Source organism: Erpetoichthys calabaricus, chromosome 6 (assembly GCF_900747795.2).
Source record: "Erpetoichthys calabaricus chromosome 6, fErpCal1.3, whole genome shotgun sequence".
Lineage (NCBI taxonomy): Eukaryota > Metazoa > Chordata > Cladistia > Polypteriformes > Polypteridae > Erpetoichthys > Erpetoichthys calabaricus.
This window is the reverse complement of record NC_041399.2, coordinates 163,857,618-163,885,148: the sequence shown is the minus strand read 5'-3', so window position 1 is coordinate 163,885,148 and position 27,531 is coordinate 163,857,618. Positions and strand designations below refer to the sequence as shown.

The window sequence follows — 27,531 nt, the reverse complement described above, 5'->3', positions numbered from 1 at the left end:
AAAAAATATCAAGAACTCATGTCCCGCGAGATGAGACTTTGTGCCAACAGATTTAATCATGCCCGGGGCTGGGGCCGGAAATAAAAGACAAAGAGTAGATGACAAAGACAGCTGCTGTACAGGCTTTTAAATGTTCGAAGCGCCGCAGCATGGCAGCAGCAGCAAGTCAGCAGCTGATCGAGCAAAGAGGAGGTAAAAAAAACTATTTGTTTCCCATTGTTTCACCATTTAAGAGGGGGTTTTGAAAGATCGACCGCGTCTCCTTGGGGTGCATTCAGCCCCCCTCCTCACAACGTGAGCAGCACAGACACGAAGTGGCTAGCACGTAACACAGGCAAGGGGGGTTGGTGAGTGAAGCGAGCAGGGAGTAAGCCCCCTAGTACAATATGATACAAATATTACAAGTACAGAGCAGAATTCAACAGTAGATGATATCACATGTCTGGGCTTTCCCTTAAAGATAGGGTGAGAAGCTCAGTCATCCGGGAGGGGCTCAGAGTAGAGCCGCTGCTCCTCCGCATCGAGAGGAGTCAGATGAGGATGCCTCCTGGACGCCTCCCTGGTGAGGTGTTCCGGGCACGTCCAACCGGGAGGAGGCCCCGGGGAAGACCCAGGACACGCTGGAGGGACTATGTCTCTCGACTGGCCTGGGAACGCCTTGGGATTCTCCCGGAAGAGCTAGAAGAAGTGGCCGGGGAGAGGGAAGTCTGGGCATCTCTGCTCAAGCTGCTGCCCCCGCGACCCGACCTCGGATAAGCGGGAGACAATGGATGGATGGATGGATGATATCACATGATATGATTTGGATTTGTTTATAAATTTAGTATGTATGCTATAGTTATTACAGGACTTTTTATAGGGGTTCTTTTGAAATTTTTGATGTAGTGTAATGTGAATTGGAATAAGCTACATTATTATACAATTGAATAAACTAGATGCCCTTACTGGAAATAAGTTTAATATTCTTGGCTTATGTATTCCTTTATGCAAATGGGAATCTGATAAATGTAAAGATTTCCCAACAGTTAATCTCATTGGCAACATGTGATGGTCTGGGTTGATTTCAGCTGCCACATTGTCCTGAACCCGGAACTGTTGCTAACATGACTAGGATGAGTCGTGCAATGAGGACACATACAATCAAAAGTAGGTGCAAAGTGCAAGAGTGATTTTATTTAAACAAAACAAAGTGTTCCAAAAGTGCAGTGTACAATCCTCTTAATATAAATTGTTATTTTATTATGGTGAAAGTTAACAGTCATAATAAATAATCAATAAAGAATCCATAAAAATGAGGATAAAACACACAGAATCAGTCTCTGTAAAATCCCATTACCAGCCACTGTCCTTCCTTTCTACTCTGATGTCTCCTCAGCTAACCATTAAGGTCTCCTCAGCTCAAGGAGATGTCCTCTGACAGGCACGGTCGACCTTCCCATGGGCCTGTACCCCAACCACCTCATCTGGTGCCCCAAGCCTGACTAGTGTCCCTCACTGCCATCCCTCGGTGTCTACCAGAGCCCCGTCACATGGCCTCTGGGCCAGATACCACTTGGAGTGGCAGGTCACTCCTGCTCTTGTGCGTTCAACAGGAGTGACCTCTGCCCCACAAGTGCTCGGCCCATGCTCCTATTTTGGACCAAACTCAACCACTTGCCTCCACTTTGATCCTGCCTCTGCTTACTCTTCTTTCTTTTTATTTAACATACGAAATCTCTCGTCTTTATTGATCTCCCTTGGCTCTCTGCTCAAGCTCCTTTTCTACCTCGTGGGTGCAGGTGTGTCACCTAATGACTTGATGCATGTTAATAGGGAACAGCCGAGCAAGACTGCCAATTCCTAGAAATATTTCCATCCCAAAAACAGCTGACAACTAATGGTGCTTAGGACCAGCCCAATGAATGATACTGCTGACTTATTCCCCCTCGTGGTTTTGGCAATGTTGACATCCTTTCACCTTGGAGTTTTGCCATCATCGAAATCCGGGAGCTGTAGCCGAGGATCCCCCTTGGAGTTTAGTTGCTGTTGGAGTCTGCAGGTGGATGCGGAATTTGTTTTGGGTGTGGTTTTCAGGCTGCGTGTATTCGTTGAAAATAGCACAAAAAACGCACTCCGGCAAATCTAAATTTGTATCAGCACAATGCTTTCAAAAATCGTTCAATTTCGAGTGAAAATTGCACATCTGGTGACACTGTAGGTGAGTCTATCACATTTGCACGTTACAGTTAATAGCGTTGCTTCCCCTATTGAGCACCCCGTGGCTGCACAGTAGAATTCCATATACCCACCAGCCCGAGCCAAGCCCCAGAGTTTTTATTATAACTTGTGCTGCTGTGGAATTCTATTTCATCAAACAATGTCAGATACCATTTGTTCAGAACCCAGAAATGAGTCAGTAGAATAGTGAACAGAATATTTATTATGCATGATAGTAACAGTTATATACCCCAGAAGGCTAAGGATCTGTGCTGGTATCCCGAAGGTTGCCGATTCGAATCCCTGTCACTGCCAAAAGAGATCCTACTCTGCTGGGCCCTTGAGCAAGGCCCTTAACCTGTAATTGCTCCAGGGGCACTGTACAATGGCTGACCCTGAGCTCTGACCTCAAGGGGTATGCGAAAACTAACAAATTCCTAATACAAGAAATTGTATCAGGCAAAATAAAGAACAAAAACAGAAAAAAAAGATGTAACAAAGTGAAAATGAAATTATCATTTAGGAACAACACAACATATTATGTTTCACGTTTATCTGCTTATCTTGCTTGTGCAATGTGTGTATACAGTATGTCTCTGGCCTTTACCCACTGTCTATATTTTGTATGTCTAGAAAAAAATTATACTATACATTTGGCATTAGCATTTTGGTGACCACAGGAGAGAATTCTGAGAAACTGCATGGTTATAATTTATGGTGCATAGGATTGTTGGTTAGAAATGGAGGAGCTTGATTAATTTTATGCATCCTAAGGCAATGTTATGATTTTATAAACTGTTGATGGCACATGATAGTTAATTCAGCAAACAAGAGTTTAAAGTTAGAATTGGTTTGAGGTTACTTTATAAGATTGAAATCACTGACAAAAGCACACACTGCTGTGGCAGGTGTAAAGTAAAAATCAGAAGTGTGAACTTTGGTAATTTACAGATAAAAATGAGTTACAAATTATTGTTAAATGGAGTCATTTTTTAACAACTTTAGAAGATGAAGGTTAAAGATAAAGGCTATTTTTATTTGGCTCACTTTGAAGATCTTTATGAATATCCAGAAGGGTGGAGACAAAGGAGCAGACCAAGTGTCTCCCAGCTGTCCTAGGAAGTTCGCGGGAATCCCTCAATGTTATCTGGAATCCCAATACTAAAGAAAAGAATGTCTGACCCTCCTTACTCAGCATGCTGTAGAGTCTAGGCGAACAGCTGGTTTCAAATAGATAATTGGACTAGTGTCAATGCGAGATTTTGTACTGGTCCTATAGGAGGAGTAATCAAAACATTTTTGAGCCTGATACGCTTAGACAAACACCAGTAAAACCAAAATAATTGTATTTGTGATATTCTTCCCCTGAACTCTAATACACTTGCTATAGTTTTCAAAAAGCTTTTCTATGACACTCAGACAAAACATTTTGTCATGGTTGTCCAACCAGTCTCCTGTAGCTGATCTGATGTCTTGTTTCTCATGAATTTGGCCCATCGCATTCTAGAACAGATGATCTGGAGAGTAGGGTGGGTCAGGCATCTCTTCAAATGTATTGCAGAGTAGATTTTTCAGTCCTTGTATTTTCAGTAGGGGGATAATCATGAAGGAGAAAGAGGATTGGTCAACAGCTTTCCTTATTGGTTCTCCCTATTAACTACCACAAATGCTAAAGCAAATCAGTGTGATATTTACTATTATGTAGGACTTTTGATTTTAATCAATATGGACTATACCTTCAATACTTTGAAAACTACGCACATTTTCTTGCTGCCACTGGGTTGGACCTTAAATTTCATTGTTAATGTATTCCCTTGATTTGATTGTTTTGAGTTATGGCAATGTACAGTATCTAAAATTTGTCTCCAGTTATGAAACACTTCTTAAGTTCCTCTCAGTTTCTGTTCATTAGATCTAATGTTCCTTGATGCACTGGATGTGGTATTCAACATCCTGGGTATCCAACATGCAGAGAGCTGTCTCATGTTTAATTGTTTAAGAGGAATTGATTCAACTGAATCTGTAGGGTCTGCAGTCTCAAGCTTCATAACTTTTCAATTCTTTATTATACTTCACAGTGGCAACATTTTCTGTCGTTGATATCGTATGCTGCTCAAACCTTGAATCAACTACAGGAGATGTCCTGCCACTACAGAATTCTACAGTCTATATCTTGAGTGGCATATGCAGGGAACTAATCATGGTAGGCATTGACTACATGAAAATGAATGCCCAAGGGACACAGTGTTTTCCAATATTCTGATACAAAAATTCTGTGATAGTATGATACTTGATTTTGCAGATTTTGGCATCCAGCTTAACTTGGCTCTGAAATAAAAAGCATAAACTATAAACCACAAATACTAGAATCTTGTAATTTACATTTTAACACATATCAGTTGATCCTTGGCCATCTGTTAAGTCAGTATCATATTATTTCCATTCTAGATTAGAGTTCAAAAGTCTTTAATCACCCCTCGTATGCTAATGGTAAAACCTCAAAAACACCAGTATAGCATGTAGTTGGTAAGATTGTTTCTAAAAGATTTGTCCATAAAAATAAACACAATATTTACCCTTTATAGTTTTTGTTTGATTTTTCTTGAATTTCTTCAAAATAATATGGAAGTAAAACAACTACAATTAATAATTAGTACAATAATAATCATGAAAAAGTAAGAGTTAGCTAAAATTGGAATACTGTGAGAGGTAAAGGATAAAGTCCATGATTTTGTTGAATTACAATTATAACCTACTTTTTGTATTGTGTTCTGCACTGGGAGCAGATGCAGAACAATGCAAACAGTTTTCAGTTAAAATACAAGTATAGATTATACCAATTACTAAATGCAGAACTGCTACACATATAAATGCAAAGTCATTAAAATGCACAAAAACAAGATAGAACTGATTAAACATAAATGGAAACCAACAATATCTGTCCATTAGTTAAACTATGAACTATGGTCAGTTGACAACAAAGGAGGTTAAAACTGTAAGAAAGTCAAAAACAAAGTCACAGTCCTGGAGACCTTGGTCAAGTGCCCAACTATCCCGTCCTAGGCTTTCTATAGTGGCGTCTATGCTGCCCATCCAATCTGATGTGGGAATCTTTCCATCTCATGATTCCAATGCTCCTTTTCCCAAGATGACTTTTTCATACACAGGAAAGCAGCCTGGCAGTCCACATACCAAGAAGAGAAATTGAATAGAGAATAGCTAGTAATGGATTAAAAAGTTTGCATTACATATATTTCTGTACACATGACTAACAATGACAGAGATGCAGTATGCACAGATAATCAGCAGCTCTAGTCAGGGTATGCTAAACTGAAGTAGTGAGTCTTCAGCTAGGATTTAAAAGCTGACAGTGAAGGAGCATCTCTTATATTAGTAGGAGGATCGTTCCACAGCTTCCGGGCCCTGTAATTGACAGCTCAACCTCCCACTGTTATTTTGTTAATCCTTGGAATATTAAGTAGTCCAAGCCAGGATCTTGAGCTCTCAATATGCTCTCTGGTTTGTAAGTAATAAGTTCAGATAAGTATGAAGGGTCGTGGGCATTTAAGGCTTTATAAACGAAAAGGATGATCTAAAGGTGATCAACTATAACAAGTGAAAAGACACCAATGTATGAGTCATATGCTAACTTCACCCTGTTTTCAATTCTGTTTCTTCTAGAATTCTATTTGGCTAACATATCATTTCCAAGCTGACCATATCAATGATGGAACAGAAAACTAGTCTGAGAAGAGTCCACTCTTTGAGAAATGTCTCTGAGGAAAATCCAATCCCTGAAGATACAAAAGTGTCTGTTTTGCAGCTTGTGGCGCAGTGAGTATCATGAATGATATACTTCCAGAGAGTAGCTTTATATAGGAAAACCGTACAAAACTACATTGTGTCCATAATCTTGAGGTGTTACCCTTTCTGTCACTTGAGAGTCATAAACAAAAACCTGACTGTCTCCTAACTTTATATGGATTATTTTTCTGTTATCTCTCATATAAATGTAATTATAAATGATAATTATGATGATGAGGTTTTGTTTTAATTGGTTTTAGCTCTCATTCAAGTTTTAAAATAGGGGTTTTGGATTATGGAGATTTCAAATATCCAATTAAAAATTATGACAAAAATTTATGTAAGTTTTCAATAACAAAAAATGATTTGGTTTTCCATACGTGAAATGCCATTTTGTGAGCTTGTTGCCATGATCCATATCCCAGTCGGTGGGGGACGTGATCAGATGAGTCATGGCATCTGATGTCAGTAACGTGACAGCTTAAAAAGTCATTCAGTTGCTGCCCAAGTTTGTAGCAATTTCCTAAAACACTTCTTGTACAATTGCTATTTTTGTTCTCTCTGGTTCTCAGTATTTTTTGCTGCGTATTTTCACTAAGATGATTTTTTGGCTATGATCTTTGCACGATTTTTGATCACATCTCATTCTTCTGTTCCTCCACACTAAAATGATGTCTTTCCTTTTGACTCAGTATAGAAATCTCAATGAGCTATTGATTTTTTGAAGAGAAATTCTTTGATTCATCACAGATGTATCTTGTTACTAAGTACATACTACAGTATCAAACTAGCCTATTATTGAAATATGAAGACAGTTGCTTAGCAGTAGAATTCAATCTTAATGTAATACTTAATCTTTGCTTAGTATTACTTTGGAAACACTATGACAAGCTAAAATATTCTGTAAAAATATCTAATTTTTAATTAACAATGTAGTATTTGGACTTAATATCAATAAACCTTCATAGTGTTATTTATTTCATTGTGCATGCATCTTTACTGTCATGAAATGACTCTTCAACTAATCCACTAAATGATATAGTTAATGTATTTGTATATATGTCTCTTCCAAAGGTATCAAAGTACATTGGATTTAAGAAATGCACTTACAGAAGAAGAAAGAAAAAAAGTATGTGTAGCAGGTTTACTTTTTTCACTTGCTTATGCACAGTATTCCTTTGTTTCCAATAGAATTCATTGCCCCTGTCATGTTACTTGTAGTATGAAGTTATGGCTAACATTAGTCAGATGTGTCTGCCTCACATTACAGGATGATGCATCTTGGAAAATTGCCACTCTTCAACTCACTTGACTAACATTTAGCAAAGGTTCATAATGGGTGATGAGTTAAATTATATGCAGATTTTTTATCATGGGGGAGGGGGCAATCCTGCTTTTTCTGAATAGTATTTAGCATTGGTTTGATTTTTGGTTAAATAAGACTGAAAAGATTTTATTGGTGATAGGTTCTCAGTGTTTAGCATTTGTCTAATTCAAGTAAATCAGAAACATGCAGAAAAGGCAGTACTTATTATGTAGTCAATGTTAAGTCTTACATGTTTTCTGAAAAATAAATCTTTTGGTAGAGGAAATATGTTCAGTTTAAACAATGTTTAGATAACCTAAAATGAATTTCCTGTTTATAGATTATACATAGAAATGAAACCCCAGAAAATAAGATGGAAATGTTGAAGATGGTGTTCGAGAAGAAAGCTGATAAGAAGCGGTCAGGTATTGACCGAAGTATCTTCAGTCATTTTCAAAGGAGTAAGTCCATGGAACATCTTCCCATTCGAAAGGCTGATGCAGGCGTCAACATTTGTGCACTACGAGCTGTTTTTGAACCAAAGGGTTCTCCCATCAAAAGGTTTCATCCCAAGTATTTTCATTTACCTGGAAAAAGTGCAGCCAAACATGAGGTGACATTTGCTACCCCATGGCACATAGCTGCATCCAGTTTTGAGAAACCAGAAAAGTATACATCTGGCCGTGGTGGAAAGGTGAAAGAGGTAAGTGTGAGAGATGTTTCTTGTGCTAATTAGTTTGAATGTATGACAATTTGTAATCTGTATCTTTAAGTTAATGCATGCCTCAGTCAGAATTTTTAAAGGGCACATTATATCAATAATAACAACATTTAAACTTTTACTTAGAAAGTGACAGTTATACCAGGGCATTTATGCATTCATCAACCATCCGTCTTCTAAATCCAGTTGACCCAATTTTATGGTTTTGGGTTGCCAAGACCTATACTGGTAGCATCAGGTACAAGTTAGGAATCCACCCCAGACAAGGTACCAGTCTGACACTTGTATACCCACACGTACTTGTACATAGTCGATTTACATTTGCAAGATTAAGTAAAACATACTTTTTTGTATGTGGGTGAAGTGACTGGAGAAATCTCACACTGATAGCAGGGAAAAATGCAAACTTCACTGATAAAAGAGAAAAGGATGGAATTTAAATGAATCCTTAAGACCTGGGAAGCCTTTAGTTAGCTGCATCTCCACTAAGGGTCTGTAGCATTCCTTCCATCACAATATGGATGCCCAGCAGTCTAATGGATAGAATGAGGTCATAGCCTCTCTTCTGTGCACATCTAAGCTTACGCAGAGAACAACTTGCTGGTTAATACAAATAATAAACGATACCAGAGGTTTTTTTTTTCAAGTAATACATTCTTTCAGCTAGTTAAATTCCCAATGACACCTATAATGAAACAATGCTTTTAGTCTAAGCTGATTAAAATTTGAAACCATTTTAACATATTCAAACACAAGTATGAAACAGACTAAGATTTGTTATTTGGTTATGCACATTAATAAAAGGATAAGAGTCTGTGTATCTTTGTGTCCGTCTGGTTACTAGGGTTAGGGTTAGGAATAAAAAACATTGAAAATAGGAAAAACATGCACATAAAAATAAGAAAATGAATCTTATCTGCACCCAGGTTCGCTTCCCGGGTCCTCCCTGCGTGGAGTTTGCATGTTCTCTCCGTGTCTGCTTGGGTTTCCTCCGGGTGCTCCGGTTTCCTCCCTCAATCCAAAGACATGCACGTTAGGTGGATTGGCGATTCTAATTGGCCCTAGTGTGTGCTTGGTGTGTGAGGGTGTGTGTGTGTGTCCTGCGGTGGGTTGGCGCCCTGCCCGGGATTGGTTGCTACCTTGCACCCTTTGTTGGCTGGGATTGGCTCCAGCAGACCCCCGTGACCCTGTGTTCAGATTTAGCAGTTTGGAAAATGGATGGATGGATGGGATCTTATCTGCCTAATCTGTTGTCTTATGTAATATATCAGGAACAAAAGTGTGGTAGCAACTTTCTTGCACCCAGTCAGACCATGTGAACAAGGTTTGTAGCTGTATTGCTAATGACTTAATATCGTCACATAGTGGATAATGGATGTGTCAAAATTATAATAAATCGATGTGCACTTTGAGAAACCAAAGTCCAGACACAATTAGGCTAAAGTTACTAAACCAGGCCAATGTGGTAAGGGCCTCTGCTACATTTTCCCAGCAAAACACTTCAACTATAAGACTGATCAATAAGACGAAGGATGCCAAAAGGAAGCGACGACAATGGTCTGCTTTTATCAAAGATCATGAGGCCGCTGCAAGGGCAAGAGATAAGATTAATATTTTCATACTAGGCCTATTGGACAACCTATGTATCAAAAAACAAAATGAGATTTACTTAGGTTGAAATCTAAGTAATCAATCTTGGATGTGTTGCAGAGATAGTTATTTTCATAAAATATTAAAAAGAAGGTGCAGTTTCAGAACAGAAAATGTCTGAAATTTTTAAGAGATCGTTCCATTATAAATGGCAATGATACATCTTTGGTGTTTGGATCTCTCTGTGATGGACTGGTATCTCCTTCTTTGGCCTCAAAAGTGCTGGGACATGCTCCATCTTATAATGCTGGATTAGATTGCATGGATTTACAAATGTATATGTCAGGATTTCATATTTCAAGTCAAGTATCACAGTATCAACATACATTAAATTCTGAAATATTCAGTATTGGTGAGCGTGTATGTATTTCTCTATAAGAGGTGTGATCAAAAAATACAGTGAATGTTTTAAAAAAGAAACGTTTATTGCAGTAAAAGATTTACAACTACTAGTCACCCTCAAAATACTCTCCTCCACCACTTGGAATGCACTTATCCCAATGCTCCTGCCACTTTGCAAAGCAGTTCTGGAAGTTTTCTTTACTTGAGCTGTTCTGGCTGCGTGGATGTCCTCAATGGATTGAAATCGTTTGCTTTTCATGGTCATTTTCAATTTAGGGAACAGCCAGAAGTCACAGGGTGCCAGATCTGGCAATTAATATGGATGCAGACACAGCGTACTGTTTTTATTTGACAGAAATTGTCGTACTAGAAGGGATGTGTGACAAGGAGCATTGTCATGATGAAGAATGAAACCGTTTCAACATTTTCCTCGGTTATTGATGTTGAAGGATGTCCTGATCTTTTCTCGTCTTCAACCGAGTCAGTTCCATTACGAAATCGATCAAACCACTTGTAAACAGTCTTAATTGTCGGTGCAGTGTCACCATAAATTGATTTTAACATGATGGGTTTCCTGAGCTTTTTCCAATTTGAAACAAAATTTCATGTTAATGCATTGCTCGATATCCATTATTAACGACAAACTTGAAAAACACATTTGAACTCAACAGTGGCTCACAAACGACTGACAGTATCAAACAAGTTGAAACTTGTCACAAACTAGGCTCTAGGATGGATATGTCAGAACCTGCATTGAATTGTTTTGTGTTGCTCTTGGATGGTGCTCTGCATCAACATTCATCATACTTTTTGATTTCACCTCATATATTGCATTACAATATATTAATATTGTATACTGATAAACAGCATATCAGTGCTGTCTCTTGTGGCAGGCAGTGTTTCACATGTGGATAAGACATTACACCGTTAACTACACGATTCCTAGTTTAATCCCCAGCATTGATTTGCTCTGTGACCTTAAGCAAGTTGCGTATCTCAGCACTGCTTCAGCTGTAAAATCTGCAAACAAAGCAGCCACTTTATTGAGGTATCTGTTCTTGTCACTTAATTCAGTGAAAGCATCAGATGTGTAGACGATCCTATTTAACAAGCTGGCAGGTACTAACTGATCACTTGTAGGTGTACAATTTAGAAGGGGAATGGGCAAGAATAAAGACTTAATTGTATTTAAAACTGGCATGGTCATGGAATGGCAGTTGTGCCAGGATGGGCAAACATCTGTGTTATGGGTGTATTAAGAATAAGTTGTCATACAAAAACCATTCATTTAAAAGCAATATAGTTGATGAATGGTACTGTCATTATCTGACATGATTAGTAAAGATCAATAGACGAGCTACAGTTAGCCAACTTACAGCTAGGAGCAGAATGGGAGCTGACAGAGGCATATAGAAATGCACAAGTTGTTGTGTTTGGAAACTGGCAGGGAAAGCCACACCAGAGTTTCACAGCCATCGGCAAAATACAATAAGATGCAGCTGAAATATATAATAAGGTACAAAATAATAGTAATTGAAGAACTGGAATGATATCTCTTAATTTAATGAATCCTGGCTAATATAGACTGATGGAGAACCAGAATAAGGTGAAGGTCACAATGAAAATCAGACCCAACATGTCAAGTAGCAGGTCAGCTTTGGCAGTATTCTAATGCGAATGTGCATTCATGTCACACATTTAGCACCTATGAAGCTGACGTTCAAGATGAGTGACATTTAAATTTCTACAAGATATGTTCAAGACATTGCCAATGAGGTGAAATGCCTTCTTGGCATTGACATACCTGTAAAAGGACTCTTTTAACAGTGATAATGTTCCACACCTCAAGAATATGAAGGTAGTGGAAAGGATCAAGGAACAAGACGGTGAATTCATCTTACTGTAGTGGTTTACCAATCAGCAGAACTCAGTCAAGTCATTTGTGGGTTGCTATTGGACATTCATACTATTTGGATTAGAGATCCACTGAGAGATAATCTGAAACAACTATTGGACATATGGAGGGAGATTTGTTTTTTTTTTGTTAGTAAAAGACCACCCTCCCACTTGCTAGCCTACCAATTTACCTACCTCCAATGGGCCTAATTGTTGACATGGGCCATACTTTGACACCTTGTTGTCTCCAGGTTCCTGCAAAACTGTTCTGAATGTAAACGAGGGAACAAGTCACTGTTCAGTAGATGTAACTAATATAATGATCACTTGGCATCGATTATTAACGCAACAATAAGAATTATAGTTATGCTTTAGAAAGTAATTTGGGACTGAGTGCACTATAAAAAGGTATATACTGTAAAATACAGTAAATATACAGTATATATATTTTTGTTGCCCTTTACTTTTTTTTTACCAATTGGTGAGAGTCTGCTGTTGTTTATTTTATCTGAGTGCTGAACAGTTGACACCTGAACTGGAATGAAAACAACAGACACAATAATACACATGTTCCAGTTATGAGGAGCCAGGCTCTTAATGCAGGTTTGAGTAACTGAAATAGGTTTACAATAAATTAAAACCGGGGACAATCCAGTACCATTCAATGTACTTCTTTTGGAACAATTTTCACAATTATCTAAAAGATAAAGGTACAACTGAGTATCAATTGAATTTCTTTCATTTAATAGCAACTGAAGCACAGAAAGGAAGAGAGATCGGAAAGCAGGACCTCCGTACCAGGAGTGCAAGTCCAGTTTAGTGGGGTAACTGAGCACAGCTGTAAGTATTTTAATACTAATCTATTGTCTGATGGGCCAGCACTGGGAAATAATGCACCATAGCACGGGGCACTGACACCTCACAGAAAATCCACTGAATTTCATGCTGAGACACATTCTGTGTGGAATTTTATTTTCATTTCTTCACTTAAGTTGACTACCCGTGATGTAGTTTCCTACTATTTTTCATTAGTATGTCTCTTAGATGGATCACAGAATCCAGATTGATCTCAGTATGTGGATATTTGTGACATTTGAGAGACTGGGGATTTGTTGGTGCTTTGTGTCAAGGTTCTTTACAATGAATGAAAAAGAAGGCTGTTGTCTATGCAGTAATGCTCAACACTCTTCAAAATTGTGATTTATTTTAGAATAAAAAATGTAAGTGCTAGATAAACATTATTATTATATTCTACTTCTTCTTCTTTTGGCTGCTTGCGTTAGGTGTCGCCAGAGTGGATCATCTTGTTCCATATCTTCCTGTCCTCTGCATCTTGCTCCATTACACCCATCACCTTCATGTTCTCTCTTGCCACATCCATAAACCTTCTCTTACACCTTGCTACTTTTTTCTTTTACCTGGCAACTCCATCCTTAACATCCTTCTCCCAATTTACCCAGCATCTCTCCTCTGCACATGTTCAAACCAATGCAATCTCGCCTCTCTGACTTTGTCTCCTAACCGTCCAACTTGAGCTGACCCTCTAATGTACTCATTTCTAATCCTTTCCATACTTGTCACACCCAATGCAAATCTTAGCATCTTTAACTCTGCCACCTCTGTCCCCTGTTTTTTGTCAGTGCCACCTTCTCCAAACAATATAACAAAGCTGGGCTTATAGGCCTTATCTTTCACTCTTGCTGGTACCCATCTGTCACAAATCACTCCTTGACACTCTTCTCCACCCATTCCACCCTACCTGCACTCCCTTCTTCACCTCTCTTCCACACTTCCCATTACTCTGTACTGTTGATCACAAGTATTTAAACTCATCCACCTTCTCCAACTCTACTCCCTGTATCCTCACCATTCCACTGACCTCCCTCTCATTTACACACACATGTATTCTGTCTTGTTCCTACTGACCTTCTCCAGGGTCTCCTTGACCTGCTCCCTACTCTTACTACAGATTACAATGTCATCCACAAACATCAGTCCATGGGGACATCATTGCAAATAAAAAAGGGTTAAGAGCTAATCCCTGATGTAATCCCACCTCTGCCTTGAATGTATCTGTTACTCCTACCACAGACTTAATACTCTTATACTTCCCTCGTACATATCCTGTACCACTCTTACATACATATTGTTCACATATTGATGTGGTAAAATTTTCCACTGGATGCCCTGCCTGACGTAACCCTCCCCATTTATCCAGTTCTTGGGACTGGCATGAAGAAACACACTGGTTTGTGCATCCGCTGTGGCTGGGTTATTATTATAGTTTTCTTCTAATAAGTAATATTTGTGAAATACTATTTATTTGAAGAATACTGTAATACTATACTATTATTATTGTACTCTCCTAATAAGTAATATTTCACTAAACATTTTGTGATTATACTTCACATCTTGCTGTGGGCCCATTGCCCTAAGTTTGCATCCCATGCATAGTCGTTGTCTGTGTAGTATTAGCACATTGTTCCCATGTCTGCAGAGGCCTTTTTCAGGATACTCCAGGTTTCCACGAAAAGACATTTAATCCACCAAATGACATTTAATCTGTTAGATTAAATGGCTAATCAAAATGTACCCCATTTAGCTGTTTGCATTAGTAGACCCTGTGATGGACTGCAGAGCCATCCTGTGTTGATTTCTGCCTTGCATCTCAAGCTGCCCAAGATAGGCTACAATCTCCTGATCTCTAAATTGGATTAATTGGGTTGGAAAATAACATGTTATTAAAGGTGTGCTATTGATTAAAATTATTAACATTATTAAGTTCAGTGCATTTTCGATTAATACAGATGGACACTTTTCTTATAAACAACTAAAATATTTATTTAAATAGCACATTTTCATACAAATGACGTAGCTCAAAGTGCTTTAAAGGATGAAGAAAGAGGAAAAAAAAGACAAAATATAAGAATAAAATTAGGCAATACTAATTAACATAGAATAAAAGTAAGGTCTGATGGCCAGGGAGGACAGAAAAAAATAAAAAACTCCAGATGGGTGGAGAAAAAAAAACAAAATCTGCAGGGGTTCCTGGCCACGAGACTGCCCAGTCCCCTCTAGGAATTCTACCTAACGTGAATGATCTCAGTCCACATGGTTTTCAGGTTTTACACTGAAGAATTAGACAGCACAGTGCTTTGATCAGGTGGTGGTGACTCAGATCGCCACCACAGAAAACCAGAAAAAGAACAGCATAGAAAGTAGGATGTTAGTACGGATTTCAGAGCCACGAAGAAAAATAAAATAATTAAATGCATATACAGAATATCAGGGTTAAACTAAAATGAAGCTATGAGAAATCCATGTTAAAGTAATGGGTTTTTAGCAGTTTTTTAAAGTGCTCCACCTTATTAGCCTGGCGAATTTCTATTGGTAAGATATTCCAGATTTTAGGTCCATAACAGCAGACTGCCGCCTCACCACTTCTTTTAAGTTTAGCCCTCGGAATAATAAGCAGACACTCATTTGAAGATCTAAGGGTACAATTTGGAGTGTAAGGTGAAAGGCATTCCGAGATATAAAATAATGCTTTTGTCATAGCTGTCTCATTTAATTCATTCTTATATACTCTACATATAAAATAATACAAGAAATATATTGTAACGTGTGAGTCACTGTCTTGCACCCCAAGCTGAGTCTCAGTACTTTAGCAAAACCAGCTTTTATTCAGCTTGAAACAGGAACAGCACAGTTATTTATTGTAGCGGGATCTACCACTAACCTATATACGGACACAGCAGTCAGGCAGGGTCGTGGCCGGGTTAGTGGCCAAGTAATACTGTTCCCTGCATTTATAATTATAAATGTTCCTTGCATCACCCACAGGCACTTGTAGAGTGAACGCAGTCGGCCTGGATTTGGATGAGCTACAGCTCTGGGACCAAGTGGTTGTCCCAGCAACTGATAGGCCGTCTTCCACAGACACGGCGATTGCCCTTTGGGACGCTCTTCTACGTGTCGTCTCATTGGGGGGGAGTCCCAAAATAGTTTAGAAACCTTAAAATATAACAGCAACAAGAAATTTCTTTTTGCATAGCGCTCTTCAGTGCAGATGCAGGGCGCTGTGAACAATCTCAATCAAAATACAAAAATAGATTATACTAATTTCTAAATAAAGGCTCAGTACACATATAAATTAAGATTTGTTAGAACACACAGAGAACAAAGTAGAAAATGAATATGCCAAAAAGAAACCAGCAACATCTGTCCATTAATTGATTGATGAACTATGGTCAGTTGACAAAGACAGGATTTTAAAATTATAAAAGAGAATGTCAAAAACAAAGTCAGTCCTGGGGCCTCATGTATAAACAGTGCATACGCACAAAAATGTTGAATACGCCCATTTCCACGCTCACATCGCGATGTATAAAAACTAAACTTGGCGTAAAGCCGCGCACATTTTCACGCCAGCTAAATTCTTCGCATACGCAAGTTCTCCACTGGGTTTAACAAACTGGCATCACCCAGCGTCAAAGCAGTGCTTTTGTTCCAGTGTGGTTTCCCTTATTTTTTAGATCCACATCCCTGACGCGGCTTTATCAAATACACTGAAATTAACTGCATATTGTTTATTAGTTTAAGGCATCTGATTGTAATTAACCTGTAACAATATAATGGTCCACGGAATGGCCAAACAATTCCAAATACCATAACTGCTTTAGCGTTGTTCCTCTCAATGCACCACTCAGAGTATTTATCCCACTGTATAATGTATTTTAAATGACATTTTAGCATCAAAGATTACACCTAAATTGGGTGCTGATACAGTAAAAGTAATGGTGCCATGTCTTACCCCATGTTCATAAACCTTTCTTCTAGTGTATTTATTCTTGTCAATCACAATCACACTTATTAGCCCAACACTTCTAATTATGGAATATAGTTTAAATAAATGAAAAAGTGACATACCCAAAATTCTGTTCTGACCCTGGATTCTTCATTATTGCCAACATAACAACTTTATAGTTCTCCCGATCTAAGAACAAGGAGGTCGACTTGACCAAAATGGCATTGCCAACAAATGCAAATGAGACACTAAAAAGGGAAGGAAGAAAACATTGATTCTATTATCATTCCATTTTAATTTTCCCACAGTTGGAAAGGAACACTAAGTACTGCAATTGTGTCTCAGCAAGTCATTAGTCTCAAGTGCAATATTCATTTCAGCTAAATACATTTGCACCAGACCTTCCACAAATAATTTTGAACATCAAATGTGTGAATGTGGTAGCTCTAACATTTCAAGCATTCTTAGCCAGGGAACACAGACAGTTGCTGGCAGGCATTTTAAACACTTCCTAACTGGGTTGCCTGGAATTCAGTACATTCTCAAGTTAACAACTGTTTTGATAGTATTATGTTATGTTAAAATTGATTTAAAATAAATGTAACCCTAAGAATGCATAGGTGTTTATAAGCAATAGATAGTTAATTTAGATGATATTAACTGAATAAGAACAAAATAACAACTGGTAGCATTTTTGGTTGTGGCCAGAAATTACTTTGTGTGATGACGTCTGTGGTTCAGTGTCAGGGCGCCAGGTGCACTGAGGTCAAACTTTGCACCACCAGTCTGGTTTACTCTACAGTGTCTTAAATGGAAGAAACAGCAATTGATCCTAGTTCTCCAGTTCCTCTGTCAGGTCAATGAAACCACAGAATGTTTTTAATAATTCTGCCTGCTCCTGACTCTGTGTAAAAAATCGAGAAAGATGCTGGTGTCTTGGTATTTTCATTCAGTGTATGAAAGTGTTATAGGAGGTCATTGATTAGTTATTTTTGTATAATGTTTGCAGTTTTTTCCAACTAAAACTTCATCCATCCATCCATCCATCCTCTTCCACTTATCCGAGATCAAGTCGCAGGGGCAGCAGCTTGAGCAGAGATGCCCAGACTTCCCTCTCCCTGGCCACTTCTTCTAGCTCTTCTGTGAGAATCCCAAGGCGTTCCCAGGCCAGCCCGGAGACATAGTCCCTCCAGCGTGTCCTGGGTCTTCCCCGGGGCCTCCTCCCGGTTAGACATGCCCGGAACACCTCATCAGGAGGCGTCCAGGAAGCATCCTGATCAGATGCCCAACCCACCTCATCTGACTCCTCTCGATGTGGAGGAGCAGTGGCTCTACTCCAAGTCCCTCCCGGATGACTGAGCTTCTCACCCTATCTTTAAGGGAAAGCCCAGACACCCTGCGGAGGAAACTCATTTCAGCCGCTTGTATTCCCAATCTCATTCTTTCGGTCACTAACCATAATTCATGACCATAAGTGACGGTAGGAGCGTAGATCAACTGGTAAATGAGAGCTTTGCCTTATGGCTCAGCTCCTTTTTCACCACGACAGACGATGCAGACCCCCTCATCACTGCGGACGCCTGCACCGATCCACCTGTCAATCTCACGCTCCATTCTTCCCTCACTCGTGAACAAGACCCCAAGATACTTGAACTCCTCCACTTGGGGCAGGATCTCGCTACTAACCCTGAGAGGGCACTCCACCCTTTTCTGACTGAGGACCATGGTCTCAGATTTGGAGGTGCTGATTCCCATCCCTAAATCTTTAGAATGTGAAAACATATTGGAGTATTAACAGAAAGCCCAATGCAAACACAAGATGGTAACCGGGCTTTGATTCAAATAGCGCAGAGGAGCTGTAAGCCAGCAGCATTGATTAAACTCTGGGCTACCTGAAATTATTGATTGAAAATCAGTAAAGCTTAACAAAGGCAAATCTGAAATAAAGATACTTTTTAATATTTCAAATGGCATCACTAGATCATAACGAATATAACCCACAAACTATAATATGAATCCTGTCTCCCTCAATTACTTCTATTCCACTCAACTTACAAAAATATGTTAAATCAATGGTGTAAACAGAGATATGAGGGTCCAATATCAATCTGGCTCTATTTTAAATGATATACAGGTGATAAAAATTGTGCATTTACCGTGGGATAAATCCTTCTATCACATACAAATGAATGCATGATGTGTTCCTAAGAACAATGAAAGAAAAAACTACTATGAAAACAGTCAAAGTCAAAAACAACCCAAAAAATTGCAGCACTTTTAGTACACATTAGCCTGACTAGAAATGTTCTGACAAGAACAGGCCATTCAGTCCAACAAGTGCATCCATCCTATTCATCTTGAATGTCTAAAATAATATCAAGTGTAGATCTGAAGGTCACTAAAGTCCTACTCTCCACCACACTACTAGTAATTTATTCCATGTGTCTATCATTTTTTTGTGTAATGAAAAACTTTCTAATATTTGTGCAAAATCAGTCCAACTGTGTCGCTGTGTTGTTGTTGCAGAATTTATATGAAGGTAATAATGGGTATCCAAGGTACCAATTCATTTGATTATTTTAAACAATTTAATTATATTACCTCTTGGTCTCCACTTGCTTAAACTGAAAAGGTTCATCTCCTTCAATCTTTCCTCATAGCTCATACCCATTAGCCTCTGAATCTGCCTAGTCACTCTTATCCATACTTTCTCTAGTGCTGCTATGTCTTTTTTGTAATATGGAGACCAAACAAACAGTACTCCAGGTGAGATGTCCCCGGTGAAGTATAACTTGAGCATAACCTCCTTTGACTCATACTCTACACGTCGTGATAGACAGTATAATCTATCATCCTATTAGCCTTCTTGATCATTTCTGTACACTGTCTTGATGTAGACAGTGACGAGCCCACTATGGATCCTAGGTCCTTCTCATAAGGTGTACTTTGAAGTTTCAGATCTCACACTGTGTATTTAAATTTCATATTTTTACCTACTACAACTAATACTTTATAGTTATTTACATTATGATTATGATTACATCTTGCCTGAAGAAGGGGCCTGAGTTGCCTCGAAAGCTTGCATATTGTAATCTTTTCAGTTATCCAATAAAAGGTGCCATTTTGCCTGACTTCTCACTACATTCATGATGACTAACACCCTAGTATTACGAGTTACTTACATTAAATTTCATCTGCCACAGATCTTCCCAAGCCTGAATGCTATCCAAGTCCCTCTGTAACAATTTAGCTGATTCTGTATTATCTGACACTCCACCTAGTTTGGTATCTTCCGCAAACTCGACCAATTTATTGTTTATATTCTTGTCCAGATTGGTTATATATATTTAAAAAGAGCAACAACCCTGGCACTGATCCCTGAGGGACACCATGTTTAACGTCACCTAATTCTGAAAAAGTTCCCCTTCACCTTCACCTTTTGCTTCCTGGGTTCGAGTCAATTTGTACCCACGTACAGACCGTGCCCTGAATTCCTGTTCCTTTTAGCTTGATCACTAACTTCTTATGTGTTACCTTATCAAAAGCCTTTAGAATTGTAGCACATTATTGAAATGTGACCTTCCTCATCTGAACTCATGTTGTGTATTTGCCAATACTCCTGTTCTAGATATGTGCTGCTCAGTCTTCTCTTTAATAACTGCTTCCATTAATTTACCTGTGATGCACATTGAACTTGCGGGCGTATAATTAGCCCAATCACACTTTATATACTTTATATATAAGGGGATAATATTTGCTATCCTCCAGTGTTTAGGAACTTCCCCAGTGTGCACAGATTTTTGAAAAATATCTGCCAGGGGTTTATGTATCAATTCAGTAACTTCTTTAAGCACTTGAGGGTGAATGTCATCTAGTGATTTCTTATATTGATCCCTTATTTCTTCAGCTGACATAACATAACATTCTCAGACCAGCTTAATCACACTTGGGACAGCACTGGGTGCAGGACAGGAAGAAATGAAGGTACAATTAGTTCTTTGTATTCTCCTCTCCTACAATCCCCCACACAGGGCTATTTATAGACCTGCCAATTAACGTAACACACAACTTTGGGATGCAGGAAGAAAAACCCGTGCAGACACAAAGAGAAAGTGAAAACTTCACAGCGATATTGACCAGGTGCTGGATCTATGAGGAAAACTGCACTGATTGCTGCCTCGTCCATATCTTCCACTTTAAAGCCACAAATAACAGAAGACTATAATGAAAATGTAAATAATAAAAGCAGGGTAAAAAAGTGAAGGAAGTGATCTGGCGTAATTTGCTTTTACTTTTTTCTTTTTGCACTATTGTTAGAATCAGAGAGTAACATTAACTTAACATGATTTTTGAAATTTAAGTTCAAGTTCATATGTCACCTTTGAGTTAAGTATTCTTTGCTTTATAATTTGCTGTTTGCCTTTAATTCAGAAAGAATTCAGAAAGTGTTTAAGTGAGCTTGGCTAGTTTAATAACACACAATACCCATACATTATTAAAATAAAGGAATTTATGTGGTTATTGTGAACAAAGTGATTCTTTGTTAGAAATGTAGACTTTTAAGTACATCACATTTTAGAATTGCTCAAAAAAATGTAGCCATGAAAATGAGAACTTATTTTGAAATGAATATTTTCAAGACTTTCCTGGTAAAGGTATTCATACACATGTCAAACAATAAAAATCTAAAACGTGCGCCTTCAATGTACGGTGTACTCAGAGTTTCTTAATACTATACTAGGCCAAAAGTCATTCAGGAATAAAGGTTAGAAGTACTGAGCAAACTGTGATGAATGTCATTGCAGAAAGTAATACAAGATGGCAGGGATTACAGCGGTTATGTTTCAGAAAAACTCAGTCCGAGTCACGCCTTGACATCATCATGTGAAGGTGAGTTGCTAACTTAAGACAGGAAGGAGACTCAGAGGTAGAGGAGATTTTAGCTGCCCGAGTGTCTTTCTAGCTATGTACTGTATGCTACTGTTGCCTTATTTATATCATGTTCCTTCTTTCTTAACTTAGATTTGTCTGTGACCTAGAGCTAAAAAAAAACGTTGAAGCAATCACCTAAAGAAAGGACTATGCATCCACTCTGACTGCTACTCACATGAATTCCCTTGTTAAATACCACAGGACAGAGAAAAGGGAAGAACTACTAAAAGGGGTCTGATGGCAATCACTTACATTTATAGTATCACTTGCAGACATGTACTTTCTGTGCACTGCATTGATTTTCATCATTTGTGGTGGATTTGGAGGCTCTTAATCGAAATGCCACATTGGCTCCTACAACAAATTGCTGAACTAAACTGTGTATGACTTTTTTTTGGCCACAGTCTGCTATTGTGCTCATTTAGTCATACACTTTTGATTTTTTTTTAAATTTTGATTTAATATACTTTATCAATCCCTGAGGGGAAATTATCTTTTTGCATGACCTTGGGAAGTCAAAGCGCAGGGTCAGTCATTATACAGCACCACTGGAGCAATTTTCAGGTTAAGGGCTTTGCTCAAGGGCCCAACAGAGTATGATCCCTTCTGGCAGTAATGGGATTTGAACCGGCAACCGTCTAGATACCAGCGCAGATCCATTGCCTCAGAGCCAGTTAACAGATCAACAAAATCTCTAATTCATTTTCATTTCTTCACAAACTACTCATTCAGTTTGTTTTAAAAGGTCTTCAGCTGTTTTTCCAGGATATTGCCGAATAGGAAGTATGACGGAGTTCCAGTACATACTAGTTGCAGAAAGAGGTCACAGACTTTAAATCATTCACCTGCAAGAAATGTGAAGCATGTCCTCGACAAATAAAACATTATTTCAGTATCTCAGTTTAACTAATGACTTGTTGATGTCAGCTTTTCTAATTGTAATGTAAAATGTTGCAGTCCTATAGGTTGATGTTCAAGACAAAGGGAGATCCTAAACTCAATGCACTTCATTTTACAAAGGTGAACGTGGCATTCACACAAAGAAAGCTGTTGCACAAGATTACATTCCAATCAACACATATGTCAGCAGTCTTTCTGGAAAAAAATAGGGCAATATTTAGCTTCATATTTCATAACAGACAACCTATACATAGCAGTGATCAGCCTAGGTGATTTCTGACAGTACATATTATGGTTAAATATTGTTTTGTATTTTATTCCCAAGCTTATAAAAGGTATAACTTGAAAAACATGTCACAATTACCCTAGTTTAGCTCTTGAGATCACCTCATTTGTACTCTACCTTACCCAATTGGTCTATTGAAATAATGGTTCCTCACGTCATTCCATTAAATAACAAAAACACAGTGAAAACTCCTAATACTTCATTTTACCATCTCAATTCTGCATCTGAAGATACCACCCCAAACTTTGTAAGCTTAGATAGTTTTATGCAATGTGTCATGGTGAAATGAAGTCAGAGTCACAAAATAATGACAATGTTTACTCCCACCCAAAACATTTTTTCAAAAAAATGGATTTTTAATGAAGGAATAACAGTTCAAATAATGGGCTTTTTTTAATGTTTTTTTGATTTGTCAAAGGTTAAAGCTGATGTTTACTAGGGATTTTAAATAAGTAATGTATTACCTGACATCTACGGGGAAACAGCCAGTCTTAGAAAAGACTGGAAAGACAACTCTTGAGTGTCCAGGTTGTGTAAGATTTTATGTGATCAGATTGCTTGTACTTTTCCTTCTCTTCTGTGAGCAGGTTTGGTTCAAAAGCCAATGTGGTGAAGGGATGTAGATCTTTAGCTCTAGTTTACTTGTCACTGCTCATCCTGGCCTTCTTAATTCCTTGGTTGCTCCTGGATGGAATCCCTCACTTCACTGTATTCTTTGTCATCAGGAAAATGTATAGACAAAGACAGAGAATGCAGATTGATCCTGAAATAAAAATTAGAAAGAAATTGCCAAGGTGCCTACTTAAATTAGGAAAATTGAAATGGTGACCGAGCTGAATGTGTCACCATAATGAATGTGGAGTTTACTCTAACAGAAAACAACCATACACAATGGCAATGCAAGCACTGCTTTCAGGACATTAACAAATACAATTAGTAACATATGGGGTTTAGTTACGTTTTTCAAATTTCAATGTGTTGCACTTGTAGTTTCTCTTATGAACAATATGTTCTGATGCTAGGTCTTTCTCATAGAATTTGGTCTACTATAAAGTGATATCTGATATTCAAACATTTTATTAATGTTAGAGTGTAATATAGGATCTTTACTTTGGTATAGTACAGTTTGTGAGAAACAATGTTTTCACTGAATTTATCTAAACATATATTTTGTTTTTAATAATGCTAGTGAAGTCAACATTCTGTGGAACAGCACTAAATGTTTACAGTTTCTGAACTGTGCATTACATAATTACAATGATCAAAGATTAATCCTTATTTGTGACTTGTTTGGGCAAATTATCAGTATGTATTGTGCAGTTAGTTTGATTGTGACTGACATATAAATATATAGTTTATTATTTTCAACTTGCATAGTGCGAAAATGAACACGCCAGCATATAAGATGTTTGTTTGAAGTGATATCTAGAAGACAAGAAATTGTAAGCAAAGTTATTCTTCATGTTTTAGTTACTATGCAAAATGGGCTGAATGACAAAGACTTTTCCAATAACTAAAAATGTATAAAATGCTGCCCTTTCCATTCAGCAATCAACTGTGATTGTACGGAGTATATGATACTAATGTTTCTGCAAAAAAAATATGTGTGGATTTCAGATGTTTGCGTCAAAATGTTTACGGTCAGTTTAGGACAGGGGTCCCCAACTTTGGTCCTGGAGGGCTGCAGTGGCTGCAGGTTTTCATTCTGATCCTTTCCTTAATTGGTGACCTGTTTTTGCTGCTAATTAACTACTTTTCCTTTCATTTTAATTGACTTAAGATTTGTTCCCCTGAATTTCTTCATTGTTCCTCTGAACCGCTTCATTTCTTTCCTTAAACAGAAATGAAATGTCAAGTGAGTGAGCCAACAGAAAACCAACTAAGTCAGGGCCTCAAACTCCAACCAATTTCACTCCAAGCAGTTGCTTATTTAGGCTCTGATTCTTGTTGTTAATTAAACCCATTCTTTAATTCCATGGCTTGTTGCTGCTCTCATTGTGCAATAGCAGACATTTCCAAAATGGTTGATTTCTCTTTTCTAAGAGCACTGTTAAAATGTTTTGGGGTCCTGAGCAGATCAACATTCCTGACACCTTCACCTTTCTTTATTTTCAGACATTGTATGATCGACACAGTTTGCTGGTCATGTTTTGGCTCATTTTGTAACTCATTATTGTTTGGCTGCTAAGTAAGGAAAACAAACCAATTTAGGGGTTTGAGTCTTCAAGAAAATTAATTCAAAAGAAGTTAATTAGCAGGAAAAACAGGTTACTAATTCAGAAAAGGGTTAGAATGAAAAACCTGCAGCCACTGCAGCCCTCTAGGACCGGAGTTGTGGACCCCTGGTTTAGAATATACTGTACAGCTGTATTTTCCTCTCCTATCCCAAAGATGTTCAGGTTGACTAAGTTGGCCTGGTATGAGAAAGTCTGGGTGCGTATGTGCTCTGCAATGGACTGGCACGTTCTCTAAGACTGGTAGTGACTTTATGCTTAGTCCTTCTTGGGAAGGCCTATGAACCTGAAATTGATGAGCAGCTTCAGGAAATGAACTGTTGTACAGCTGTTTCCCTACCACCCAAATGTCACAAGATATTAACTGGTTACTTTAAAAATGTCCAAAGATGAGCAAGTCTGGTGTGATGCTCCCAACTTCCAGTCACTGCCTTGTGCCCATTGTTGCAAGAACAGACTTTGGCTCCACACAACCCTGTGCGGCCTGAACCAGGTTCAAAGCAACTGATGGATGGATATACAACTGTACACTGTAGATCTGTATATTTCCTTTTTTTTAAAAGCATTTATAAAAAGAGCTGTACAGAAAATTGCCATTTAAAAATAAAGCTTTTTGAAAAATATTTTGCTTGTAATACTCCATTTGTAAAAAAGGAGAAATAAATGTTCTTTTTTTTTTTTAGAAAAGTTCTAAAAAAAAAAAAAAACTACAAAAACAAAATCTTGCAATATAGACCACTGAAAGTGATAGTAGGAAGGCTGCTCTCTGTTAGTGGGTTTCCACTGGTGAGCCTTTACCCAGTCCACTCTCTGTAACTGGGAACAGGAGAGTGCTATTGGCTGTACAGACAGATGAGGAAAACAAAGAAAGTTGGAGCAGGTAACTATGAACGAATAGAGTACATACAAAGAGTGCCAGAGAGACAAAATTCGTTTTGGAGTTCTGTCAGCAAGGAAAGATTGGCAAACAAGCCCAGCAATGAATTACTAATGCACTGTGAGAATGTGCATAACCCATTGGCGTAAAGAGGAGATGGCTGTGAGTGCATTCACAGATGGCAAGAAAGAAGAGATAACAAAGTGTTAATAGCAGAGCCACCCAAGATGACAGATGGGCCCCAATAAGAGCATCATGTTACTTATTAAAGTGTGATGGTCCTTGACCATTATGATCTAGCAGTATTCAGAGTCATCCATCTGAAATCATGGCACTAGAAATATCTTCAGATTATGCCCATGTTGGATGCTAGATGTGAGATTAATAATGCAACACCTGAACCTAAACGTCCAACAGTTTTTGTGAGGAATGATGTGCTTCTCAAACACAGCCCATTGGATGCTGCATCTCTATCACCAGCTCATCAATAATTAAGAAATTGTTTCCTTTAAATCACCTGCCTGTAGAGATCCTCAGGGTATTTCTCCTAATAGGATTGGTGGAAGACAGCGTGTTGGGCAACAGAGGGTCCACAAAAGTCAAAGCAAAGTGTTTTGGACCAAAGGGATCGCCCAATGTATATCTTGGATCTAAACGCACCAGCTACAGATCCATGGGTTGAGTAATGTATTGGCTCTTGAGTGTTCTTGTATAAAATTGTATGCGTAACGACATCTAATTTAAAAAAATTTACTGGACCCTAATTATGACTCTTCCTAGTTTCTGCCACTGAGACACTTGGAGATACCTCACCCTCATTATCCTGGTCATACAAGATAATATAATACTTTGTAGGTACCTTTAGTGTTCAGTTAAACAAGTGAATTAAAATGAAGTTCATGTCCTGTTGAGGTTAACTACACAAGTCACGTGCTGCTCTTGCAGGTCAAATAAAAATACTAAAGAGGAAAATGTTGGTTTGAGTGCACAATAGAGTACTAATGAGCCTTATTTTTTATTTTTGCTATTTCTGTTTCCTTTTAATAAACACTTGATATGTTAACTATTTCAAGGCTACATGATATCTTTTTATATGTTTCCTTTTATATTTGATTTTATTACATATTTTAGGATGGTGCAATTATTAATGGCACACAAATCCATTGACTGATTGCTGTCCCTATGAAATTTACACACACTTCCCGTGTTTTCAGAGGTTTTCTCAGGGTGCTCTAGTTTCCTACCACAACACAAAGATATAGTGTGCTGGTAGGAGTAATTGTGCATGATGGGGGGGGGGGTGCGGTGCCCATAAGCAGATTGACCGCTCGTCCAGATTGATCCTTGCCTTGCATCCAATGCTGGTAAAACACTCTCTGTTAGTCTTGACCTCAAAATGAAGGAAATGCATTCTGTGTAGAGATGAACGCTTTATTTGGAGTTGAATTTTTATAGGGTGCATATTTTAGGACCCTTTTGAAATGGGTCTTGATAAATTATCAGCACTTGTCATGACGTTACATAGAACCTGTATCTTTATGAATAAATATTTTATCTAGAATTACTCAGATCCATTCTGA

The 27,531-nt window shown here is 38.2% G+C and overlaps 1 protein-coding gene across 1 annotated transcript in view; it reads left to right on the top strand.

The window, feature by feature from the left end:
• Nucleotides 1-27,531, top strand: part of LOC114653654 (xin actin-binding repeat-containing protein 1) — a 63,540-nt gene that overhangs the window by 9,201 nt on the left and 26,808 nt on the right. The window contains exons 2-5 of the mRNA XM_051929331.1: nucleotides 5,878-6,030; nucleotides 7,075-7,129; nucleotides 7,647-8,009; nucleotides 12,665-12,755. Of these exons, the coding sequence (XP_051785291.1) occupies nucleotides 5,921-6,030; nucleotides 7,075-7,129; nucleotides 7,647-8,009; nucleotides 12,665-12,755 (619 nt within the window). The 5' untranslated portion in view covers nucleotides 5,878-5,920. The remainder of the gene's footprint in view (nucleotides 1-5,877; nucleotides 6,031-7,074; nucleotides 7,130-7,646; nucleotides 8,010-12,664; nucleotides 12,756-27,531) is intronic.